Source organism: Athene noctua, chromosome 17 (genome assembly GCF_965140245.1).
Source record: "Athene noctua chromosome 17, bAthNoc1.hap1.1, whole genome shotgun sequence".
NCBI classification, from domain to species: Eukaryota; Metazoa; Chordata; class Aves; order Strigiformes; family Strigidae; genus Athene; species Athene noctua.
In genome coordinates, this window is record NC_134053.1 from 8,831,410 (window position 1) to 8,843,429 (window position 12,020).

Genomic DNA, 12,020 nt, shown 5'->3' on the forward strand with positions numbered 1-12,020 from the left:
ACTTTTGTCAGACACTGTATTTTTCATTACTTCAAAGAGCTGAACTGAAGTGAATTTACAGGCTCTACATTTTAAGCAAGGACAGTGTAAGAGCAGTGGGACCAACAGGCTGACTGTATAATCAAGAACTGGAGACTAAGAAAAGGCAAACAGCTTTTCATACATTAGCATCCTTCCTACAGCAGCAGCTGACACATCCAGGTCTCAAACAGAGGGCAGAGAGGCAAAAGAAAGTCCACAGGTCTTCTTTCACTGAAACAGACTGATTTTTTTAATACATATGAAGAGGAAAAAATGGCTGTCCACCTCCTGAAAGTTAGATCTTCAACCATAGACAAATTATCTTAACAACTACAAATCATTTGAAAACACTGAGGAAAAACTTGCTGGCACTAAACTTCAGGAGATCTACAATAATGGTTCTCCCACATTTCAGTAACTTTCCCCAAAATGTTGGATAATACTGGAGTGAGAAACCTGGGACCTTAACCAGAGGATAGCATAGTGCAGTAAGTGCCAGATGCAAAGAAAACCTAGATATTTCTGATGAGCCCTCCAGGCCCCAACTTGGCTGAAAAACTGCACCCCTGGCAGGATCGTGTAGCTCTTTTCAGACTTTCCAAGCCCTACAGTCTCCAGAAGGAAGAGAAAGAAAGATAAAGTGCCTGCAGAAGCTGCAGCTGAGGCTCTTGCTCAGATAACACTTACTCAGGCTCTCAGCACAGGAAATCCTTTCTTTCCCCACACTTCCTCACAGAAAGGAAGGAGGTAGCTAGGCCCTAACGTCATGTCAAGATGCTCTGTGCTTTTATTACCAGTCCTGTACTATGGGACACTCAATACAGCTAAATACACAGCTCTCTATGCCAAGCACGATTTTCAGGACTGGTCCCAGCCCCTGTTTCTCTTAGTGCAGGGTATGTTTGCAAGTGCTGTGCTCCCAATTTAATTCTGTGCGCAAGCAACGGCTGGGTCCAGCCTCCCTTTAGGCTGCAAACTAAAAGAGCTCCACCCTTCTGTGCATAAAGGGAGGGATAATCTGCCTCTTACCTTGCAAATAATTATCCAGTACAGTTACAACACTAAATCACTGTGACTTTTGCAACTTAATTGACCACCTGCAGTTCAAGTTACAGCAAATGTGCAAATATTTTGTCATGATGAGTTTGCTACAAGGGTGTTGCAGAATCAGAGAGCACCCACAAACCTCCCACCCTGGCTGGCCAACCGCAAACATGTAATCTGGGTCATGCCTCCAGTGAAGGGCTCTGTACTTGCTTGCACTCAGAATCACATTGCTAAGCAGCACCTAAAGCAGTACATACCTTTGTGCTCCCACTGATTGCACCTCTGTAATTTCCACAGTGTTTACAAACGAGACAGCCTTTGGGCCTCCATAAGAGGGTGACCTGGGCATCCCTGTGGGGGACGATGGGACCTGGTGGCCTGGGGATTTGTAGGAGCCATTGCTCACCCTGCCCTGTAGTGCTTGATGGGACTGGACATTATTATTGGCTAAATCAGCTTGCAGAGAGGTTGTGGAAGTCCTTGGTGCTCTTGTCATTGCACTTGAGAGTGAAGACACTGAGGACTGCAGTATAGGGTTCCTTGTGCTAAAACTAGTAGCAGCCATCAGATTGTCTCTAGATCCATATCTAATTGCCATGCTGCGTGGGTCTTCAGAGAGTGTGCTGACTTGCTGAAGGCTGTAAGAGCTAGGGGTGTCATAGACACCTGAGTCTGCAAACACTGAATCAGGGTGCGAGTGGAGGAGCTTCTCCCTCTCTTCCATCTCTTTCCTCTCCTGGATGGATGCCATAATGGTTTTGGAAAGGTTATCATAGCGGACTGGGGAGGGGTCTCGCTGATGTGGAGCTGGACCCCCCTGCACTGGGCTGAAGCTCTGCGGTGGTTGGCGTTGCAGCTCACTCCCCCGTAGATGGCACATTTTGGCTGATAAATACGGGGAGTGGTACCCAACAGAGCTGATGGCAGAATGGGCGATGCACTTCCTCCCCGAGGGTGACATGGGGTTTAGCAAACTGTCATATGAAAGACTCCCATTTCTGTTTGACAGGGAATTGGGAGAAAAAATGCTTTTGTAAGGGGTGGAAGCCGCCCCTTCAGACTTTATTGGATGAAGGGCCACTTTGTCTGTCCCTCTCCTGCCAGCAGATTTCAGGCTCAGGGATCGTGAATTGATGGCAAGGGAATCTATCTGGAGTGGGGAAGACTGATAGGTCTTGTGGAGGGAGCTCTTCCGGTAGCTGGGGATGTCCAAGCTGGGTTCAGACTGGTAATCAAGGCTCCTGCCATCCTCTTCTATCAGAGCCCCTTGACTGTGTCCCTCCTGCATGGTGATCTAAACCAGAAGTGAATATGAGAAACAGAAGTCAGTGATAATGTAAGTACAGGTTTGCTCTTCACGGTGAGTGCACGGGAAGAAATGAGCTGAAGGTCTTCTCTCAGGCTCTCAGGCCAGCTATGACACAGGTTCATTATAATCTCCTGACTCTTGTTCAGCATACAGATAAACATGTTAGAAGCAAGGAGGAGTTATTCATAAGAAGTGTTAAATAATATTGGCAGCAATAGACATGTCAATACATGGACACCGAAAACACAGAATGAGAGACCTTCTAAAATGAGACTCAAGTTTCAGTCAAGGTAAATCAGATTGTAATCTGATAATACTGCCCTTGGAAAAAGCACTTCAAGTTTTCTACAAATAGCTCTGGAGTTGAGAGATGTCTGGTTTTGCGTGCTGAGTCAGAAATACTCCAGGCTTCATTTAAACACACTGGGGACCAGCACACTCTTATCCACTTTACTCAGAGCTATGAATATTCAGCAATTCTGAATTTCTGGTCACAGGTCTTCAAAATTAAGCACCTAAGCTTAATTAAAGCAGAGAGGCTCCTTCCCACCATTTAGACAACAAAATGAAGCAATTTTCTCTTTTTTATTGCCTCTGTAGGCGAGAGTGGCCACATCAGAGAAGGAAACATAGGCCATAATTTATTTATGTGCATTGAAAACAGACAGGACTTCACTTTGGTTTACTCTATGAAAGATTGCTTACAGTTCTGTTCACTTAAAATACCATCCTGTCCTAAGCTAATAATTTTTGCTGTTATTTTGCTATGCACAATAAATTGGCTACACTGGCTCTGCAAACAAAGAATTAGTCACATATTTCATCAGAAACACAGTCAATGCAGTCTGTTCTGTATCTAATTTCTTTTAAAGGAAAATTATCCAAAAAAGCCTAACTGGCAGAAATCTGTTTTATTATGAATTTTTCTTGAAGTTTTTTTCTTTGAACTAGAAGATTGGAAAATATGCAAAACAGCTCACTATCTTCTAAAGCATGGTGCTAAATATGGTCTTCTCTGGAAAAAGGAGACCAAGTGACAGCCTGTAAAGGAGGAGGAAAGAGCAATGATGTAGCTTATATTTGTGCCACTTATCCTTGTGTCCTGATCCCTCTCTCCTAACACCTTTCACTGCTCAATAGCAGAATTACATTGACAGGCTGAAGAACTGATACAGAAGAGACAACATGATATTCCTTACACCAGCTAGTCTCTTTCCCCTGTACCTTATACTTAGATGTGGCTTGGCAGACAACTACATGCTATCCTATCAGTTTGCCAAGAGAACTCATTTTTATATCCCCACTTGACTACTAGAAAGTTGTGACTACTATAAAATTGAACAAGTCCACAAAGCTGATTGTATGTATACCAGTCAGCCTATATTAACAACATCCTTCTTTTCAGGTTAGGACTGAAACAGCAACTCTCAGAGTGAAGATGCTGTACACTGTTACCATTTCATAGCACTGCCCAGTCTCCTGGCCTAACCAGCACCTATCTGGTATCTATACTGCATCTATGGCTACGTACTGAATGAATAAAACAGGATTTCCTTCCACAGTGCTTTGACTTTTGGCATCATGACCCAAAATACTGCTGCTTACAAAGCTCAAAATTGCTATCTGATGCCTGTAAATAGAGTATTTTGAATTGGATGTCAAGCCATTTTTCATGTAATACAGTGAAGGTGAATTAAATTTTTTGGGTGCAGTGAACACACTGCTGTTCTTATGTTCCCTTTCATAAGCCAATCTTTTCTTCACTAAGTGGACAAATTGAGAGAATAACATTTACAATTATTGCAGTAAGACTAAAACCTGAACTTGGTGGTAGTTGGAATTCTACTATCCACTGCCATCTTTCTTTTCAAAATGAGAAGGATACTAGAAAAGTTTTCTTCACCATTTAAGGAACATTCTGTCTTAACCCAGTCTTGCTGCAGTCAATTATATATCTCTACTGTGTTTTCCTTTATTTATATCATCCCTTCTTGTTATTGCAGGGGTGACACTGGAGGATCTGATGAAATTAATTGTAAGAAAACTGCACTGTGTGTAGCATGTGTGTTTTAAGGGTATCTCCACTGGTATGTGAAGACTTGCAAATACACAAGTTAGACCAGTGATTTTCAAACTGCTGTTCTCAGTGCTGGGGGGACCAAGGAATATTTGCAACAAGTCCATGAGAAATAAGGGAGAAAAACAAGCCTATTAGCAGTAGGCTTAGTTTTGCACTCTGCTTCCAAAGGAAACACTGTAAACTCTTTCAAAATTCCTAAGCAAAAGGAGAAAGCAGTCAAAATTCCAGAGCAAGTCTCTCTAACTGTTTGGACTTCAGTTTTTGTGATAGGAGGAAATGATGCCAAGTGCTAGGAAGTTTTTTTTCCCATATAACCCAAATGCGCTGAGAAGGTGCTAAAGAAAGTCAAACGTGAGGAATCTTCCATTAATTTTAACTAAAATATCTCTTGGGATGCTTTAAAAGTTGTTTCTGTTTTCTAAGCTGACATCTTAAGGAATCACTGAGCATGTTGTCTGTTGGCTAAGGGTCTGATCCAGAAAAGCGCTAAGCATGCCCAGCTCTCTCTGACGTGAATGTGAGTTGGCACCTATGTCAGGAGAAGCCAATGGGAGGTGACTCTTTTCAGCATCTCAGGATCAGGTCAAGACACTGGTAAAGCAGCAGTGCACGCCTGTCAGCAGGACAGACATGTCAAGCTCAACAGAGAAAAGCTGGAAAGCAGACATGTTTTCATAAGCAGCACAGTGAAAATATACACTATCACACAACAGTGCCGAGTGTTGTTATTTACTTTTACGCTCTGACATTCACTACAGCCCTGTGGTGGATTTATCCTCAGCTCCATGCTGACCAGTGTCAGCTGGGAGCAGATTCTCCCAGGCCCGCTCACCTGCTCCGCTGTAGCATGGTAGTGGACTTTGGGATTGTTGCTGAAAGCTGGTCGATACTTGTACATGGCAGGTGTAGGAGGGCTGATAAGTTTGGGTGAAAGGCCACCTTCTGTAAAAGAAAAAAAAAAGATTTTATATTAAAATGTGTGGACAGAAGGCTATCATTCCTAATTCCTTGCTATCCATGGTCCTCTGCAAACAGAGCTGTTCTGGAAAGAATACAACTTGCAGTACTATTGTGCAGAATTCCACCAAAATCAACGGGGCCCCTGTGGAAATAACAGTATATTGCTGCCAGGTCAGCAATCTAAAGAGAAGAAGAAACAAGGTATAATATATTAAGTGGGGTGACATATTTTGGTGAGTAGTAATTTTGCCATATTTTGAAATACTAGATATTTGGGTTGAATTCAGCTACTAGTTTTGTCTGAAAAAAATAGGGGTTTTTTAATACTATCAAAGCTTAAATTTCATAATTCCATAAATGAAATAATTCAGTTTGTAATGCCTAAGCATTTCATGCTAGTATTTCTGATTCCTTAGTTCAAAATTACATTTTTAATTTAAAAATTGATCAAAACTTTAAGGCAGGGTTTAAAAACTCTGTGAAACTGATATATCTATCCTAGGCTTGGATGAACCACCTCCAGATGACTTTTCTTTCCCTTTCCTGCTGTTTATTCCCCTAGCTCAGAACTCCTATAAATAGACAAAAACCCTTCACCCAGATCCCATTACTGTTTTGAAAGAATACCAGAAACCTTTTAAAGAGGCTGAAATATTTTCTTATTAATAAAAATAAAATGCTGATCATGCAACTATACCTTCACTGGTCCCCAGCTGCCCTTTTAGCTCGGAGTACTTGCTTGGATCTCCTTTGGGTGGGAGAGGTGGTTGCACATCCATATTTTTATCCTCTAGACCTTCCAGGCTAATTTTAGACTGAAAATGAACAAAGAATCAATCGTTACCCACAACTTGGTTAAATAACAGCATGTGTCAGAGTGCTGGATGTACCACAGAACAAGAACTACCTATACCTATAATGACAAACATGATTTAGTGTACACGGCAGACAAGGACCGTCATGTGTAGATAAAATTAACATTGGAATAACAAGCCAGTATAATTTTAAATGCACGATCCTAATCTATTTGGCATGCTAAATAACATTATCATCATGCTGGTTAATATGTGGTAGAAGACAATGTTGTTTTCTAACATTTTTCAGCAGCTTTCCAAGCAGCTCTCAGCAAGTAACTATCCAAAGAGTGGAACAAGTAACTGTCCTCAAAAATCTTGCAAGGTGGCTTATTCTGAATCCACTGCTTTTTATATGACTAAACAAATCCCTCTCTCTATATCATGCCAGGAGAAACTGAAAAAAGGAGAGAAGAGAACTCAACTTCTGAGCCAATATTCCTTTCACTGGACCACAAGCCTTCTGCAGTCTGGAAGCTAAAATCCTTCTTTGAAGCAGAACAGCTGACCTGGTGCTACAAGGGTTGCCACACAGTGTTAGGTTTGTTAAAATTAATCTGAACACCAAGAGGTGGCAACTCTTGGGACAGAAAGTAACTATTGCAAAGAACAGGCACCTCTTCCAAAAGATGCCCAAAGAATTCTATTCTAGAGCTGCAAAAAGGGCTGTTACTGGATCAAGAGCTGCTGTAACTGAACCGTGGTTATTTTCAGAGGATGAAGTATACAACGAGGACTCAACCTCTATCATTTTCTCAAAAAAAAATGCATTGTCTCAAGGAAATTTCTCAATGACAAACTCACTCCCAGGTTTGATAATGCTCAATCCATGCTCTTTAAAAGCAGCACTTGAAGGCTCCCTCACCTTGCTCCGGTTGAGGTTGGCTTGGATTCCATTGTCACTGATCTTCACTGTGATCTGTCGCTCGGATAAATCAGGTCTGAGGAAAGGAGGCTTCACACTCACAGCTTGCTTTTTCTTGGGCTCGACTATGTACCTGATTAATTGTTCAACAGTCATAATTAAAATAAACAATAACCTAAGAAAAAGGCGTAGAGACAAGAAAATCTTCCTGTTTCCAGAGTATGATTTAAGGATGTGTCAGAATCTATGTAAGCAAACTCCATTTATTTCAATGGATGTAATAATTAAAAAGAAAAAAAAATATCAATGGTTTTTTTAGTGAGCAAAAGGAGAGGATGCATTAAAAAACCCAAGCAATTCTGAAGGACTGATGGACAAGAGCACAATTCACATGAAGAGAGAAAGAGAGGCCTACCACCAATGGAAGCAATTTACTAGATCTTACCTAGTTAACATGAAACAGCTTCCCTGCGGTGGAAGACGGTGACTGGGGGAATAAGACCCAGTACATGGGGAGTTAACATGGAGAAGATGATATGCTGTCAGTTCTAGCTTACCACACGGTGACTTGTTTCTGTAGCATGCTTAGAGTGTTCAAATAAATGGAGGTAAAAGAAACAGACAGGTCTATAGGAAGCAACAAACCTAAAGGGAAATGGCTGACTTTAGATATCTAATTTCTTTCCAGTGGACTAGAATTCTGTAAGTGCCATTGGGCAGTGGCTGTACAATGCATAAATATCAACACACACACAAGCTTTCTCTGATTTACCTAGTGAGTAGGACATTCTAGTAGTGATGGATCAGTGGCTTTCAACATACAGGACAATTTGAACAGGTCTTCACAAAACACAAACATTCTGCTTGCTGGAAATCTGAGAATAGCCATCATGACAGTACTCACACCCCCCTCAACTGGAGTGTCTCTCAACTGCTAATATCTGGCTCTTTTAAAGTACCTTGACCTGATTTTCACATTTTGTAAGTTTGAGAAGCAGCTATTCCAGTGTCTTCACTTTAACACATGTAACAGTATTTAAGGACTTATTTGTTGCACAGTGAAGAAAGAAAACAAACCCAGCAGGTAACAGTGTCAGGGTCTAGAAATGCTCAACACCCTGAAAAGGCTCAAATAAGTCTTCTTGTAGTACAGTTATTAACATGTTTGCAGGCTGGAGAGCTCAGCACCTAGGATATTTATACCCCATCTGATCTATTGCATTAAAATCCTGATTTCAAAATGTGAAACGATAAATCCATTTCCCCAAAAATAGAAAGCCATAAATAAAATTCCAAGTTCCATGATGTAGACCTCACTGAAAATCTGTTTTATGATAATGAAAGTGCCAGTGAGATTGAAAACCACAGCAGCCTTAAATTAGATTTAAGTCTTAAGGAGAAAGGCTGATTTTTTTTCCTTCCTTTTTTCCACAGACTTGAATACCTGGACATTGACTGTACAGTGCAAAAAAGTCATGTTGGGATGATGATAATTTACAGAAACTTACCTTGTTACTGAAATCCACTGGATAAACAAGTTAGTGAAGACAAGGGTATCAAATCTTGATATAATTTGACATGCTCATTCCAAATAAACATTTCTGGGATAGGGTTATGAATTACATGAAGAAAGCAACTGCCTGGACAGGTTACAGCCATGCAACAGTGAAGCAGCTATCACAGAGCTCTGCCTTCAGGAGTGTTTTGCTTTACTTCCCTGTTATTTCATCAGTGGTCTTTCACTTACAAGCCCAACCAAGCACATTTTCTTTCTCTGTCCCAACAACTCCACTGTCTCCCTCATTCCCAATTGAGAGCATTTCTCTTACCTGGGAGCCAAGGGGCTGCAGAGCACATGTTCCACATTTCCACAACATCCTCGGGTAAAAGGATTCACTCCCCCACGGAATTTACCAGTCACCTGGAAACATATTCAGGACAGTGCTCAAACCTCTGGTTATATAAAAGTCATCATCCAACCCCGAGAAAACCGAGAACAAGTATGCCTTGCTCTGACCCTACTGTCCTTCCCAAACAGATCGTTTTTCCTTGAATGTTGTACTTCCTCTCTCCTGCTCTAACTCACCACCTTCATCAGCTACTTCTAGCTAGGAGGCACACCAACTAAAGATCCCTTCTCAAAAGGGCAGTGAGTTCAGTGTGACTGGGCTTCAAAGCGGCCAGGTTCACCTCACCATGCTGCTCCGGCAGTAGATTTGTGCCTGCTGTCAGCCAGACATCCTGGTTCGGGCCCTTTCATTTTGCTGTCCCTTCTACCCCTGTGCCAGGGCAAGTCCTCTTCAAACCAACAGGAATGTCAATTCAACATTTGTAATGTTGGATGACAGCAATGTTTCCTCTTTATCAGAGAGGTTCATCTAGAACCACCGCCTTGTGCAAGAGGGTGCCAGGAACTCCCTGGTGATTACGATGTTTGCTTGGAAATGAGCTAGTTTGTTAGAAGCCAAGCCTCATTAGACTGGCGGGATCCATTCAAAGCTTCATAAGCATTATAAAGGGTTTGTACTCTACAGGCAGATACTTGAAAGTAACCACATGGGGATAAATACCAATAAAGCCAGAGAGATTAATAGTGGTTGCCATTAAAAGCATTACTGTTGCTGTTTGCAAGTAATGCTTTTTAATCAACTCATAGTTCTGATCTACCAACAAGTTTACAGAGTACCAGAAATACTTTAATTACTTGCACATAAAATAACAATGATTAAATGATTTTGCAATATATTATGCTGGCCTCTTTGATATAACATGAAACTCTTTAAAAGGCCAAGAGAGAAATGTTGGAAGTTCTGAGTGTTGGAAGATTAATCTGATGACTAAAACACGGACCTGGGACATTTGGCACATCTGCATTCAATCCTGGGCTTAAGCTGACTTGTGCCAGATGCTGGCAAAGCACTTCATATCTCTGTGCCCATTTTCTCAAACACAATACGAAAACAAAGTTTCTCTAACTCACAGATCACATTACTAATTATATCAATTTGGTTTCTAAAGTAGTTTGAAATCCACTGATAGAAAGCAGTCTCAGAAGGAAGGATATTCATTTACTTTATTCAGAAACTAAAAATACCAGTATATGAGCAGATGTTGGGTTATGGGTTATTTTGATTCCATAGAAGACTTTCAGAGGCATTTGGAAAGCTTACAAACATCTAAACTCAGCCATTATGCACTCCTAAATCATAGTCTGCCTACTACGAATGCTGAAAACCTACGAACTGCAGAATGAACCAAAAATTTACAGTAAACCACCAAAAATGTCTGTACCACTGGCCTATAAAATATACTGGGAAAAGAGGACAAGTGTAGCTGAGCATATTGTAACTGGAAAGCTGACAGCAGACAACTAACAGTGTGAGAGAAGAGAATCAATACTGGGACTGCAGGAGAAAAGTGAAATGTTTTAAAACAGTGGAAAGCTAAGAGCAGATCTCATAGCCATCACTCCTGGTCTGATGCCCTAATGACTTAGATATGATTCCTCTGAAAGGGATCTGAAGGCTGGGAACATCCATCCTCCACTTATAGATAGGCAGTACATACAACTAAACAGAAATTACGACCAGATTATATTTAATTTTCAGAAAATGACACGGGAAAATGAAATAATCTCAAGTGGTTTGGTAGCTCAGGAAACCAAACCAAGCTAGGATGCATTTTTCAATCAAATTAAATGCAAATTTCTCAACCTTTCTAAACATTAGTTTATACAAGAAGTTAAATTTTACTTTTTTTTTTTTTTTTTTTTTTAAATTTAAATTTTTCCTTTCTCCTCAGCCTAAAATTTTCATGGACAATTTTCATCACTGCACAAGATAAGCCTAAGGCAGACCATGATTTGGACTATGAGACCAAAACACCTTGGGTTCCATGCTACTATTGTTAGCACTATCAAACCTAATATGTGGCCAAAATCAATTTTAAAATGAAGAGCAGCCGATTGCAAGCAGGACAGAGAAAAGCATTTCAAACTCTACAGCTATGGTAAGCCTGCTTTGTTTAAAGACTGTTAGGCAACAATTCACAATGACTTCAGATTCTTTGCTTATGTAAACCTCCCACATCATTCTGGATAGAAGTTTTTATTGTCTCTTGTGGGATAGGAGACAATCTCATCCCGGTTTACAAAGGCCTGGCCTCAGACAGATGTCTTCAACTCTTGCAGACTGCAGAGCAGCCATACGTAAGCATGAAGCCATCAGCCTGCAGGACAGCCAGAACAGCACACTGCTCAGCATGAGCTAGAGAGCACCCACAGATGCAAGAGCAGTACAAATGCATTTGAAAAAAAGAAAAGTGAAAAAGAAGTGTGACGTGGAAAAAAAAGTGAAAAAACCCCAGATGTGTGAGGGGCACTTTGGAGCTGGAGTTGTGAAAAGGTAAAGCTCTGGAATGCACAGGATTAATTAGCCTTGGGAAGAAAGCTGATAATGGTGTGTGCAGCTGACTGGCACCAGCATCAAGCTTCCTAACTGAGCTACCCCTTACAAATGGCAGGGGTATGCCAGTGATCCCATGGCTAGATCTCTATCACCTGTATCACACTATCATATGCACACGCATATAGGTCTGGCTCACCCACACAGAGGCTGTGGATTATTGACATTTGAGTAACTGCAGGGGAACTAGTTTTACAGGCTTTTTGGCACAAGATGTCATGTTGGCACTTGGCTTAGAGAAGTGAAATGAGTTAGGTCCAACAGCCTCTGTGTGTGTGTGTGTGCATGTGCATGAGAACAAGAGAGAGACAAAGAAAGCGAGACAAAGAGCTAGCTCAGACCTCATTATGTGCATTGTGGGTTAGCTGGGGGAGTTCAAAATATCAGGAGACAGGGCAAAAGCATGATTTTATCTTTTCCT

At 41.2% G+C, this 12,020-nt stretch overlaps 1 protein-coding gene across 3 annotated transcripts in view; it reads right to left on the minus strand.

Moving 5' to 3' along the window:
- The window catches only part of ZDHHC8 (zDHHC palmitoyltransferase 8), a 121,430-nt gene that overhangs the window by 8,540 nt on the left and 100,870 nt on the right, over positions 1 to 12,020 (minus strand). Inside the window, exons 6-12 of one of the 3 annotated variants that reach the window (XM_074921160.1) lie at positions 8,966 to 9,057; positions 8,569 to 8,571; positions 7,582 to 7,623; positions 7,137 to 7,269; positions 6,115 to 6,232; positions 5,290 to 5,399; positions 1,326 to 2,362 (exon numbers count right to left, since the gene is read on the minus strand). In XM_074921160.1, coding sequence (XP_074777261.1) covers positions 1,326 to 2,362; positions 5,290 to 5,399; positions 6,115 to 6,232; positions 7,137 to 7,269; positions 7,582 to 7,623; positions 8,569 to 8,571; positions 8,966 to 9,057 — 1,535 coding nt within the window. Of the gene's footprint in view, positions 1 to 1,325; positions 2,363 to 5,250; positions 5,400 to 6,114; positions 6,233 to 7,136; positions 7,270 to 7,581; positions 7,624 to 8,568; positions 8,572 to 8,965; positions 9,058 to 12,020 lie in introns of all 3 variants that reach the window. The other 2 variants (XM_074921159.1, XM_074921161.1) reach the window with 2 other exon arrangements.